We start from the raw sequence: 14,876 nt of genomic DNA, 5'->3' as shown, positions 1-14,876 counted from the left end.
GAAGACATTTCTAACCTTTCAATTTCTCCTGAAAGTGATTAATCACCTGCAATCTAATAAAACAAAAACAATTATAGGAAGAAATTTCCAACAAATCTGCAGTTTTCTCCATAAAGGATAAACTCCTCTGCATTTCGCTCCAGGTTTCATTAACTTAGCTTCATGTTGGGATTGGAGTTATTTCTGGTAATAATCATTTGGTTTTATGAAAACAAACATTTTCATCACTATGCACCACAAAAACCCCAAACTTTAAATTCAAAAGGTTATTAGGGTTAGGGTTAGTCCGGTCCGGCCCACTCAAGATGAAATCGTGCTGGATGTGGCGCCCGAACTAAAATGTGCTCGACTCCCTTGATTTAGGTCGACCTGGTTGAGTTTTAGTGCCGGTGTGAGAGAAGAACTAAACTCTGGGTCGTACTAAAGCAGAACTGAAGCGGTGGTTCTGAGCGACTGCAGTGACGTGTACTGTAGGTGCCTGTCGGGATCTGTAAATGTGTTTTCAGTGAGAGTTGTGTGTCCCTCAGTCTGGACTTGCAGGCTGTTTTCGTCAACCCCGGTTCTGTAATGTCATGACTGAGCTCGGCACAAATCATGAATACAAGACAAGACACACACGTGTGAGGTAAACAAACCCCACACGCAAACTACCTTTTTAATAATAAAAGTACTGTTTAATAGATATATTTTATGTTGCAGTGAGAAACCCCCCCAATAAAAAAAAAAACCAAACAAACTCTTAAGACTGATGAACTCATTTATTGAAGGAGCAAGATGAAATTTTCAAAGAAATGACAAAAGGGGAAAAGAATAAAATCTGTGGTCCCGTTTTTGGTCCTTTATAGTATCAAACTATTCTCTTCACAAGTTGTTTTTTCAGCCCTGATCAAATTTCTTTTAAATATTACACTCTTATAAAACAACCCACACCCGCTGAAGCACAAATCATTAAGTTTGGTCAGATGAAGCGCCGGTCCTGAGACGGGAGGTGAAGCTCCTCGTTTGGTCAGATGAGGAGGGAAAAAGGCCTCCAGTCGTTTGACCGCCGCTCCTCTTTGAGCCAAAGTGGAAATCAAGCCCAGCGTCTGAACGCTTCTCCCTCAGACAGGCTGGAGACGCCTCCCGGTCGAGCTACTGGCCGTTTTTCGCATTGAGCATCTTTTCCTGCAACAAAGAAAAACGGTGACAACTTGGATTAGTTTCTCATCATGAAGACAAATGGCTCAAAGTGACTTTTAGAGAAGCTACAAACCAACGGACGCCCCTAGTGGCCAGAGAGGGGAAAATAAATAAAAAACCAAACTCTTTTGGTCCAAGATGAGTTTTACATGTATATAATTCATGCGTTTGTTATAAAAACACCAACATCTAATGTGGTCCGTATTATTTGATCTGACAGTGTCCATCACAGTAAATAAGACGGGATGGAGGCGACATTGGTGAAAAGAATACAACACGAGGGAACAATATATCAAGTCATTACTTCAAGTTAATTACTTGAGGGAACGAGTTACCGTCTCGTGGCCACAAATTAAATGAGCTCGTTCCCACGCATTAGTTAGTTATTTTCCTCTACGGCCACTCAGGGGCTCTGTACAAACCTCCTTATTTTATTTTAAGCATTTAAAACATACCAAGTACGTCATTTTCAAAACGTAAACTCAAAACTTTTCTGAAAGGAAAACACAAAAATGATGTGAAGCGTTTTTACGCTGACGAGCAAACGGAGCCTAACAAAAGTCTTCAGCATCACTTTAAACTAACATCTTTATATTGGTAGACCGACGGCTGCCACGTCACCAGGACTGGCGCCTCTTCTGCAGTTACTTTAATTCTCTGGTGCAGATTGCGACTATAAACGAGTGGTAAGGCGGAGGTCTGCTGGCTTTACTTTGATCATGGTCTCCAGCTTGATGGCGTCGGCGGCGAACTTGCGGATGCCGTCCGACAGTTTCTCCACGGCCATGCGGTCCTCGTTGTGCTCCCAGCGGAAAGACTTCTCGTTCAGGTGGACCTTCTCCAGATCACAGGACTTTGCTGGACGAGCAGACGATGGAGTGAGTGTGGAAACAGAGTGAGAGTTTCAAAGACACAGAAATAATGTTTTAATGTCATATTGATCTATTTTTTTATGCTCATGTTGAATATCTGGCTCCAGCCTGAACAAACTAAAGATTTGAAGGTTTACTTTAATAAAAGCCTGGGGCAGCTTACCCCGGCTGTGTGTGTGTGTGTGTGTATATATATATATATATATTCACTCGTACATGTGACCAGGAGGCAAACATTCTCCTTTCAATGTCGCCGTCCATCATCTGAAGCTCTTGATGTTTGAAAGCCGACGTGAATAATTGTAGTTTAGGAAATACTTTCTACCTCTAGACTTAGTTTACTTTGTGTTTTTTCCATTTGTATTAAGTTATGGAGAATATTAAGTTATAACAAATTGAAGGGCTGCTAGAGAGACACGGTAAAACGCCCGTGAATTTGAAACTTTATGCCGTATAGGAAGATATTTAGCTCCACAATGGACCCGAGATACTGTATGGAAACACACCAACAGTTTTAGGGTTAAAACATTTACACATTATAACAAAGTTTCCCGTAGAAGAGTTGCACGTTTCCCGTAGAAGAGTTGCACGTTGTTAATGACTTCGTCTACGAAGTGTAGAAACATACCGGCTTGAATTTCAATCCGTTTCATCTCATAATTCTTCACATTTTAAAAATTCCACCTTCTTGTGTGCCGTCGTTTCATTAGATGAACTTATTCAGGGCGCCGACAGCGCGTCAAAAATTAAACCCAGACAAACAGTGACGATACCATCAACAGCTCCTTTCCTACCCGAACCAGCTGTGACCCGTCTCACATTTACTGCATTGACACACCGTCTCTCTGCACGAGGCGGCAGTACCTTTCTCCACACTGAGCATCTGGGGGATGGAGCTGTGGTCCTTGCTGAGCTCGGCCAGCAGACCGGGGGAGATGGTGAGCAGGTCACAGCCGGCCAGAGCTTTCACTTCCCCCGTGTTCCTGAAGGAGGCGCCCATCACCACGGTGGCATAGCCGTACTTCTTGTAGTAGTTGTAAATCTTGGTCACACTCACGACACCTACAGGAGGACGATTAAAAGATTGAGGCCATATTTACATGACTTTTACATTTTTGCATTTTCATTACAGAAAAATGTCAAGCGACTGGCACTGCTCGGTAGAGAAAGTCTGAATTCTCCAACCAGAGGAAATGTCTTATCTCCACAAGCTGGGGCCAAACGGTCCTTCAAGATCTCCACCTCGTTTGTTTTATTTAGCGGAACAGCAACACTGAACGAACACAACCACGTCGGCTCGTTTGTGATAAACGTCAGCAGAAGGATCGGATTCATTAAGAGCATGTTGGTGACCACCATGAGGAGAAAGGGAACGGCCGCTGTGGCTGTTTGGCTCTTCCACGTTACCGATTCTGCATTTAAAAAGAAGAAATCTGTACAGTGCCAAGATGCCTGATTTCTTCAGTCAACAGCAGAAGAAAATCTAGAAAATCCTTGATTTGTGCAATGCAAATGCATGTTCATGACAAATGTGGCCACATTTGAAAAGGTTAAAAACACTTTGAGAACTAAGATTTATTTATAAGAAGATTCAGCAGAGAAAATCTTCCAAACACACATTTGTTCACTTTGACTAGTTTGTTAAATTCTAATCTCACTTTGCTGTGGGATTATTGCTATTCAGCGTTTTCAAGCGGTTACCTGGGTCTTCGTGCGGCTCGTAGCTTTTGCGGCCTGTATTCTCTTTGTGCCAGTCGAGGATGCGTCCCACGAAGGGCGATATGAGCGTGACTTTAGCTTCGGCGCAGGCCACAGCCTGGGCGAAGGAGAAGAGCAGGGTCATGTTGCAGTGGACGCCGTGTTTCTCCTCCAGCTCCCTGTAGACCAGCGAAAAAACATTTACTTTGCTGTAAAGGAGGGAAACACCGAGGGTTCATATCTCTTCTTTAAAAATGTCTTTGTTCACATATTTACTATTCAAGAAGAGACACTAAATCACTTGGAAATATAAACCATTTCTGAATTTACTTTCCCCTTTCCTGCATCGTCACAGTTCAAAAAATGCAGTTATTGGCTGTAGGGATCAATGGAAAGTGTGATCAAATAGAAGTCAGACAATATTTGGCTTAATTGACAGTGTTCTGTCTTCACCCCAAATTAATACCAACTCTTCTTTCATTCTGAAATGATTCCAGCAATAGTTTCACGGACACTTTGTTTCTGACCATCTTGACATCAACCTCTGAGCAGAGCAGCCTCAACGTCTGCCGCGTGGACATCGTGGAAGAGAAACAATGGCAATAAAAGAAAAGACGACTTTTGGCTCGAAAAGAACAAAAACCAGACAAAATGTGACGTGATGCTGAAACGCAAATAAGTTATAAATCAGCAAATAACCCCTAAACGACAACAGGCGGGGCCGACGGCTCGACTCCAACATTATACATCAAACTCATGTTTGAATTTCAACTCTGCTGACGATACTTACAAGGCTTCCAAAATAAAGTTCCTACATGAAAAACATGGTAAATCCAATAAATCCTAATATAATCGTTAAATATTACATTATCTTGGTTAATCAGTACAGTTATGATGTAGTGAAGACTTGTTTGAGGAAAATAGTGAATATTTAAGTGTTATATTGCAAATATAGAGTAAAAAAAAATAAAAAAAAGTCAGCATGAGCGTGGTAGTTTGCTTGATGGTTGCACGAAAACACAGCCATGTTCATAACCGTCATCCTGATGGCTGAAGCATACACCATCACTGTCACACATACAGGACTGTCTCAGAAAATTAGAATATTGTGATAAAGGTCTTTATTTTCTGTAATGCAATTGAAAAAACAAAAATGTCATACATTCTGGATTCATTACACATCAACTGAAATATTGCAAGCCTTTTATTATTTTAAAATTGCTGATTATGGCATACAGCTTAAGAAAACTCAAATATCCTATCTCAAAAAATTAGAATATTTCCTCAGACCAAGTAAAAAAAAAAAAAGATTTATAACAGCAAAACAAAAAACATTTGAAAATGTCAATTAATGCACTCAGTACTTGGTTGGGAACCCTTTTGCACGGATTACTGCATCAATGCGGCGTGGCATGGAAGCAATCAGCCTGTGGCATTGCTGAGGTGTTATGGAGGCCCAGGATGCTTCCATAGCGGCCTTTAGCTCATTTGCATTATTGGGTCTGGTGTCTTTCAGCTTCTTCTTCACAATACCCCACAAATTCTCTATGGGGTTCAGGTGAGGGGAGTTGGCAGGCCAATCGAGGACAGTAATGCCATGGTCAGTACACCAGTTACTGGTGGTTTTGGCACTGTGGGCAGGTGCCAGATCATGCTGGAAAATGAAATCATCTCCATAGAGCTTTTCAACAGATGGAAGCATGTAGTGCTCTAAAATCTCTTGGTACACAGCTGCATTGACTCTGGACTTGATGAAACAAAGTGGACCAACACCAGCAGCTGACATGGCTCCCCAAACCATTGCTGACTGTGGGAACTTCACACTGGATTTCAAGCAACTTGGATTGTGCTCCTCTCCAGCCTTCCTCCAGACTCTAGCGCCTTGACTTCCAAATGAAATACAAAACTTGCTTTCGTCTGAAAACAGGACTCTGGACCACTCTGCAACTGTCCAGTGCTTCTTTTCCATAGCCCAAGTCAGACGTTTCTTCCGTTGTCTTGAGTTCAGGAGTGGCTTGACCATGGGAATACGGCTATTGTCGCCCATTTCCCGGACACGTCTGTGAACGGTGGCTTTTGATACCTGGACTCCAGCTTCAGTCCACAGTCTTTGAAGCTCCCCCAAATTCTGGAAGCGGCTCTTCTTCACAATGCTGTTAAGGCTGCGGTCCTCTCTCTTGGTTGTGCAGCGTTTCCTGCCACATTTCCTCCTTCCAACAGACTTTTTGTGAATGTGCTTTGAAACTGCACTCTGTGAACAGCCTGCTCTTTTAGAAATTTCTTTTTGTGTCTTACCCTCCTGATGGAGGGTGTCAATGATGGTCCTCTGGACAGCAGTCAGGTCAGCAGTCTTCCCCATACTTGTGATTTAGTTTACTGAACCAAGCTGAGTGTTTTTAAAGGCTCAGGGAAACCCTTGCAGGTATTTCGAGTTAATTAGACGATTCAAGTAATTAGTTAAATAGCCTGCTAGTATACTTTTTCATGATATTCTAATATTTTGAGATGGGATATTTGAGTTTTCTTAAGCTGTATGCCATAATCAGCAATATTAAAACGACAAAAGGCTTGCAATATTTCAGTTGATGTGTAATGAATCCAGAATGTATGACATTTTCATGTTTTTAGTTGCATTACAGAAAATAAAGGACTTTAACACAATATTCTAATTTTCTGAGACAGTCCTGTAGATGAGAAAGTCTGGTTTAGATTCAAAAAAGAGAGAGAGAGAAAAAAAAAAGATTCTCCAAAACGACCCGGAAGAGAACGTAGAGCACATCCTGTAGACTGCTGACGTACATGAACACCTACCAAAGCCACACAAAGAGCAGAATGTACATTCATGCCTCCTCACAAGAGACTCCCGTCTTTATCAGGCAACAGCCACGACTGTATGGGAACTGTGATTTATTCATTTTTTATAAATAACTGTGGTATTCAACATCAAAATATTGCTGCACCCCGGTGGCACTAAACCAATAGAGAAGTGTGACGTGACCGAAGGTGAGACAAACTCACTTTCCAGCCTGAATTCCTTCCCAAGTTGACGACAGCTTGATGAGGACGCGCTCCTTGCCGATGCCGGCCTCCTCGTACAGAGCAATGAGCTTCAGGGCTTTAGAAACCATTTCATCTCGATGAAAAGACAGTCTGTGGAGAGATGAGAGCAACACACACCAGTTAAACTATCAAACACTAACCTCATCTTGATTTTGTTTCAGTGGCGCGAGCAGGAACTCTCCTCATAGTGGACCAACATTTACACTTCATGACTTCTGTAGTAACCATAAGTGACGGTTACTACATGAAAACTTCATTCCAACAACTATGAATTAAAGTGCAACTCAGCAGGATTATTTTTTCCATCTTTGTTTTTTTGAGACGGGTGGAGGTTAAAATTATGAATTAATTTACTATACATTACGTAGTTCTAAGAGCGACGAGACTAATCACAGTCTGACTGCAACAAGTTGCCCTTTTAATTTACCTCCACCAGGAGGTTTGCCTATTGTCTCATCAACGAATATAAAAAGGATAAAGTGATTTAATTGTGAGCGAGATCCAGATCATATTGTGGAACCAGGATCTCGAGGAAAACTTGGGGCCTGGTTTAAGTGAGGAGGCCCATCTTGCGACACTTGTAAAACTTCAGCTGGTCCTCCGATGCAGCGTTTCTCAATCTACTGTGTCATTTAAAAAAGAAGATTCTGAGCAGGAGTAATGACATGTCGTTTACGTCTACCTGGCGTCCACCTCAGTGGAGACTCTGCCTGGGACCTTCTTCAGGATCTCCAGCCCGAAACTCACAAACAGCTTGTCCATGGTGTTGGCCACCTGCTCGTCTTCCGTCCTGGACAGACACAGAGAAATTCAAAAAGAAAACTGAAACGAAATGTTTATAGTTGCACTGAAATGGAAGGATGATAAAACCTACAAATTCACACTGATTGAACTCAAAAACAAAAGTTCAAGCTGAAATCCTGCCTGCCACTGCTTTTCTCAGCCCGTCGCTTCTCAGGATTTCTGCAGGCATGTTTTCACAAACTCACCATCTTGGCATGACTTTGGTGCTAAAGCTCTTTTGTTAGGGTTACAAAAATATATATATATATTTTTAAAGCTGCCTCTCTCCTCCGTGCTGTAAATCCAAAAACTTGTACAGGACTTGGGAAATAAGAAAACATTACTTTGGTTAACAAACTTGCTCCTTAATGTTTTTTTATATTTTGGCGTGTCCTCCAGCAGACGTAAAGCTAAAGATTGATTTAATCACAAGGTGTTGGGTCCATTTGTGCACAACCTCTTACCCGCCTTTAGCGATCCCGTATTTAATGGCCTGATCCACCAGATGCTGGTAAGCCGGCATCTTGGCAGCGGCCAGGATGAGAGACGGGTTTGTGGTCGCATCTTGAGGCTTGTACTCGTCGATGGCTGCAGGAGGAGAAGACAGGATGCACTTTAGTTACAGGTACAAACACTGTTTATTTTGGGACAAATATAGAAGACGTAATGGATTTTTGATTTTCACCCGTCTCAAAAGAAGAAAAACTACACGACACCAAAGTAGTACGAGGCCGTCAGTGAGCGTTTCTCGTAGCAAATTAAAATCTCTTGTTCATATTTGTTTTTTCGTCTTCGCAGTGTCACGACAGCATTGTGTAAAAGACATAAAGCGGTAAAGCTCTCCACGTCGTCGTTGATCCCGGCCAACATTTTTTCTATTCGAAACCATTTGCAGCAGCATCTCTCCATGTTGCGACGTCTGGAGAAAAAAATAAATAAAATAATATCTCCATAATCTGGCAGCTATTAACACCTTTATTAAAAATCACATCATTATAGATTCTTAACTTTTATTCTCCATTGTCCCGTTCTAATTGCCTTTTGAATGCACTTTTATTTTCTTAAAGTCTCGTTTTATTTCTATGATTTTAATGTAATTGTATTTAATTGCCTTGAGTATGAAAAGTGCTAAACCAATAAACTTGATATACAAGGCAACTCTGTATGATTCCTTAGTAGACATCGTCTTGGTGAGAAACGCATTTTCTAAATGTGTATCTGCCCCCTTACCAAGGTTTGTCCCCAGAAAGGTTTAATAAACCATTCATGAATGTTCCTGTTTTGGTCTGACATTTCCAGCATTGGTCACAATTCTGAGAAGTTTAGGAGTGAACTATTCCTTATGTATTATTTTGTACGGAATACATTTTAATTGTGTTTCATAACTAGATCCTGTTTCCAGATGGTCCTCAGATTTCTAGACATCTTTGATCAACCTGCTGAAGGATTTATAAAATCTTGAAGCCTCATGTTTTGTGTAATTGTCCCCCAAAGGATAATTTTTTTTTTTATACATCTTCCAAGTTACATTCCATTATCAGTTAAAGAAGATTCTAAAGTAATCCTACAGGAGGATTACCTCAAATTTAACTCCACACAGGAACAAAGAGGGAAAGATTGCAGAGAGGCAGAAAATGCTGCCACCTACTGTCTAAACGTATCAATGCACAATGAAAAGAAGAAGCTGTTGAATGATTCACCCTCTGTTGATGTACAGACAATGCCTGGAGAAAGATAAACATTGAAGTTGGCCAATTAATGAGTTGGCCTGAGCTTCATTACTACAGGTCGGCTTTCCTCCTGAAAACTGTTAAACTGCTGATCCTGATCTGTTAAAGCTGCAGCTTAAGCATCTATAAGTTTAATGAGAAAAGACAACACAATCAGATTATCCACCAACGAGTGCAAATCTCCCTCCTGAAGAAGAGGCGACTTGTAATGAGATAAAAAAACTTTTCCAAAAAGTCACAAGGTCTGCAAAACCTGTCGGCATCGACAGTACGTGTAGGAAAAACATGGCGCCGCAGGTTACAGGGCAGAGCGGCGGATTTAATTCGATATGCACGAGCAGCGCAGCCTTCCCAGGGAGCCACAGAGGTTTGTGGGTCAGTCCTCCATTGTAGCAGCAGAGTGCTGCTGCCAATTCTGCAGCAAAAGGAACAAAGCTTCAGTCTGTTTTCTAGCCTGCCGTCTCTCCTGCTCCTCCAAGAGAGCAAAAGCAGATCTGCTGCTCTGGACTCCACACTCGTGATCGAGAAGACACAACGTGCCAAGCACGAGAACGTTCCCAGAAGTTTCAACCGACCACCTGCACTTGAGAAAAATAAATAAATAAAAAAGTTTAGTGAGCTTGAAGCAAATGTTCATAGTTGTGGCGTGGCTCTCTGGTCCGGTTCACTTCACACTGGAATTTTAACAAAAAAACAACCAAAACATGGAAAATAAACATGCTGGACCATCTGCGGTGAGAGAACCGTCACATCAATGGTGTGCGTCGACCAAAATGTTTAATTATGCGCCTTGGGGACTATTGTTGGTGGATTTTTACCGGCCAAGAACTCAGTGGATGCAGAAACATCTCAAGTTGATATAATTGAGCAAAGTTCAACAAATTTATTGTCACGATGAGTGCCAGGATCATCTCAGAACAGTCTCTGGGTAAAGGATGTCAAATAGAGTAACTATAGCAGTTCAGTGCAGGGTCACGTCTAAATGGATAGATGGTTCTATATTTTCTAGATGAGGCCTGAGGGCAAAACCCGGCTCACAGAAGCTCCCATCCGGCCCGCCAAACCACCAAGCAAACGGTAAACATTTCAAACACTGAAATTTCTAGAGAAATTTCACAAGAGTCTGTAAAACATGCATAATGCAACAGGGATAGGGGAAGGATATTTCACACCATAAGGTTTCATTAAAATGGCTTTATGTTGAGATTATAGTCATTTTCAGCAGTGACTTTTATTTAAATATAGACATTTTCATCATGCACCTTCTGCACCACAACAAAGAAAATCTTTAAATCTAAAAAGGTTGTCAAGGCACTATTTTACCAGTCCGGCCAACTCGAGATGAAACTGGGCTGCACGTGGCCTCTGAAATCAAATCAGTTTGACACGCCTGGTTTAAGCCCTAAATCTGTAGTGGATACCTGTGACAAATCAACATATTCAGACCTCAGTTAAAAAGCCGTTCCGTCCTCTGCGGGGTAATTAGCTACCGAGAAGAAACATTTTCACAAGTGCCCACTCGGCCCCTCCAATTACTTTCAGACCATTTCTGAGAACTCCTTTCATCACTTGCTTATTTGAAGCAAGAATGTGGTGTTGCCACGTCTTTCATCAGGTCCTCCTGTGAAACACACACACACACACACCACTGAGACTTCAACAAGCCCAAACAGGCAAAAAAAAAAAAAAAAAAACTAGAAATCCTACACCGCTGATGTAACTCAGACACCAGTTGTGTACCTGCATTTCTAAATGAGGAGTGACCAACGGCTGAGTCAACCTTGAATAACCACTTTTCTTATCGCCATTAAACAATACAATGAATCTGCTTGTTAGTGGACGTGAGAGCGGAGGTGTTCACCCCCGATGAGAGAACACTGTGTAATAATGCTGATGTACAGGATGTGAAATGATAAACACAGTTCCCTTAACATTTGCAATGCTTTTAGGCATCTTACACATGACCCGGATTTAATGGTTTGAAGACGATCTTCAAGTTGTGGTTCGTGTACCATTGCAAGATCAAATACTTAAAATAGCAATTATCACCAAAACTTGGAAAAAGATGCATAAAAACTCAAATTTCTGTTTAAAATGAGATTTCTTTCCATAATTCTTCTCTGAACGGCCCGCTCCGTCTGTTTCCTGTACGGAGTGTGTGCACACTTGAGATAAAGACGTGTTGCACACGGTTGCCATCACTTTAATGCGTTTTGTTGCTGCTGCTGCTTTGTACAATGTGTCTGGCAAAAATGACCAATAAATGAACCTCATTTGTAAACGTGTAACCTCAGCTTATTGAGGTCACAGGACTTGGGTTTCTCACTGTGATTGTAGTTTAAAAGCAATTCCTCATTGCAATGTTTAAGAACCACTATTTTTTTTTTTAATCCATATAATTGCACATGATTGTGGATAGTTGTCCAGGAGCCTGAAAGATTGCAGATTTAAAACCTCTAACAGCTATTTTGAAATGGTCAGATTCAGTGGTTTTCTGTGCATCATTTAGGAGAGCCAAACAAGCTGAGAGAATCAGTTAAAAGTGATCGAACCTTTGACAAAACATTTCTTAACATAATAAACCCAACATGCTTTTCTACACCTTAGACGTAATGTGTTGGATTTCCCTGAACTACAAGGTCATGAATACAGTGAAGAGCCAGCAAAGTGATGCAAGATCACAGGTGCTGCACATCTTTACACGTCTGCATTTCAGTGAAAATATCCTTATATACACTACAAATAATCAGACAACTATATTAGTTGTCCGATTCAAGATGCGAAGACAAACACTGATTGAGAAATAGAACTGTCAGACTTGTGCAAAAAGTTCAGCAGTCAAACTCGTATAAACCTAGAGGGCACATACATATATATAGGTAAGTGACATCACTCAAAGTGGGATGTATGTATGTATGAAAGTCCACTTTTCTATCTTAACTGCGGAACAAAGTACATGTACATTCTAAAAACAGTTACTGGCATGATATGCCTTTTATTTAAACTGCAATCTGAAATCAATCACCTACAGTAAATCTCTATGTCTTGCTCATCAGGCGTTGAGATATCTGCAACTTCTCGGGTGCAATGAGGACAATATACCCACATTCTCACTACTACAATCGGCTCACCGCCCAAGCTTCCTTTATTGTGTCATGTCTGGTAATCTCAGACCAGCAACATAAGCCATAGTGGACAAATCAGAAATAAGTAACATAAACTAGAACAAATTGCAAAAGTTGTCACGTCTAATTTGTAATTTTTACCTAGATGTTGCAATGTCAGCAAATAGGTTTGATATTCGTGGTCAAACTTTGAGAAACAAAATCTGACACAACTTCTGGAATATCAAGACAACAAATTTGTAGCAGCTGGAAAAACAACTAACTAATAAAATGCTGATTAAAAAACACACGATAAAGAAATGTAGAAAGTCATCCTGTCCTGAAACATTTTTTTGTAATTGCACCATTTTTCATTAGTGTTTACATCCTCTTGTAAGCCAAAGTTACTGGAAAACAAGAACCATTTACATGACAATGTTTAAGTGACAACACAAAACCTTCCTTGTGTTTTCAGTGCCAGTTTACACGACAACGGTGCTCAGATCCACAGGAAAATGCTTAGACTGTCTTGTAGATGGGGGGGGGGGGGAAATGCATATTTTCTCTGCGTGGTTTCATTACAAAAAAACAACAGCACCCACTAAAGTCCCGACATGAACGAACAAGGTTTTCTTACATTTTCATGTAAACAGAGAAGATATCCCAACAAAGCTCAATTTGTAGCAGCCGAAAAGCAATGAGTTGATAGTCTGACAAGTTTGGGTTTATCTTGATACAAAATACTGAAAAAAAACCCTGATAAAAGACATTGAAATAGAAGTGTAGAGTCATTCTGTCCAAAATAAGTGTGCAGTTCAGCAAGAGACAAGCCAGAGCTTCTAAAGCGTGTGTAGATAAAGAGGCAGTGGAATCCTGCTGACAGTAACACAAGCCTCCCCAGCAGGAGGCAGGACCAGTTCTGTCATGTCATCCTGAGTCTGCAGCCTGTGCAGGAGGAACTACACGCTTTGCACCACACTGGAATTACATTACTGCACATCTCTTCCTCATTCTGTCCAGTTGACAAACCACGACCTTTTCCTCTTGGTTTGACGGCTGAAGGAGGAAGAGGAAAAGAGAAACGCTCTTCTTGTCTTTCTTCCACCTGTTAAAAGCTGAATACACACGCGGGGGGGAACTTTGTGATACCTATATGTGCTTTATGTGACTCACGAGCGGATAAAAATAATGCTTGTGTTGAGTTCATGACGCTAAAGTCAACAAATGTCACATTTTTTACACAGAAACGTAGGAAACGTTATGGATGTTAGCATAGTTAGCTCACGGTAGCTAACGTAAAGTAGCAGAAGTGGCGTTAAGAACTACTAATGGGATTATCGGGGTGTCAAGTTCCACCTGAAACTACTGTAAAACCCCCAGGACGGATATTTTGGAGGTTAAACTGTCATGTTTTACCCATGTAGCGTAGCATTTTTTGCTACCAGATGATCTCGCGGTCATTCACATTAAACTGGATCCTTCCTGGTCACTTCGTTAGCATGCCAACATTAGCACGGGATTAGAGGCGGGAGGGAAAAACAAAGTGCTCACCGTTAAAGTCCCCGGTGTCGGCCACCACCACGGTGTGCTTCTTCAGCTGGTTCAGCGCTGACTCCATCTTTCGTCGCTTGTCCGGTGACTCTGCAGACATGATGAGCGGAGACTGGGACCCTTTTATACACAGAAAGCACGTGAGAACACACGGAGCGAGTCGAAGGCGGGCGCGCGCGGCGGGGACGGGAGAGGGGGCGTTGTCGGGAGCGCGCAGAGGGCAGGTCAAGGAAGGGACAGCGACGGTAGAATAAAGTAGAATATATTTCAGTGTTTCTAATGTATGCGCTGCTTTTCACTGACAGATGTGTTACTAAGTGCTTCACACTGACATAACACCCATATGATTTTAAAATATTGGCAAATAGCCGCAGATGTTGTGGATTTAAAACACAATGGAGGAAGATGGATGATTTAATTATTGAGCCCTCGTGGGAAATGATGTGGTTACAGCAGGAGCACACTAACACAAACAGACCTGCGACACACAGGAAGAATCAGGAGTGGTAAACATCAGGCCTCCGAGCCCCTGCAACCTGGCACATGACATGAAAGCTTAAAAACGGAAAACATTGACTGTTTAGCAGTTTAAAAAAATGAATATTGAACACAACACAACACTTAGGCACAAAGTCAACATGCTGCTAAACCCTGCAAAGTGGATTAATGATAGGAGAGGATTTTTGGACATTGCACCGTATTTTAAACCAGAAGGGGCTTTATGTTGAGATCATATTAATTTTCAGTACTAATTATTTTGTTTTGTAGAAAAAAAAGGTCATTATATTTGATCGGTTCTGTCCACTCCTGCTTCACAAAGATATAACATCCATATCATTTTGAAATCAAAACGCCACAGATGTGGTAGAGAAAGATAGATGATTACATTATTGATCCCT

The 14,876-nt window shown here is 41.4% G+C and overlaps 1 protein-coding gene across 1 annotated transcript; it reads right to left on the bottom strand.

Annotated features, from left to right (window-relative positions):
• Nucleotides 1-734: 734 nt before the first annotated feature.
• taldo1 (transaldolase 1) lies at nt 735-14,298 on the bottom strand. The gene is made up of 8 exons (XM_080458428.1): nt 13,978-14,298; nt 8,057-8,180; nt 7,492-7,599; nt 6,768-6,899; nt 3,753-3,928; nt 2,916-3,113; nt 1,892-2,037; nt 735-1,164 (listed from the first exon to the last, which is right to left on the bottom strand). Exons 1-8 carry the CDS (start codon nt 14,075-14,077, stop codon nt 1,132-1,134), a joined length of 1,017 nt encoding a protein of 338 aa, XP_080314554.1. The 5' UTR covers nt 14,078-14,298; the 3' UTR covers nt 735-1,131.
• Between the last annotated feature and the right edge of the window lie 578 nt (nt 14,299-14,876).

The sequence above is a fragment of the Lipophrys pholis genome (genome assembly GCF_963383615.2).
Source record: "Lipophrys pholis genome assembly, chromosome: 2".
Taxonomy (NCBI): Eukaryota; Metazoa; Chordata; class Actinopteri; order Blenniiformes; family Blenniidae; genus Lipophrys; species Lipophrys pholis.
This window is presented reverse-complemented; position numbering and strand designations above follow the sequence as displayed.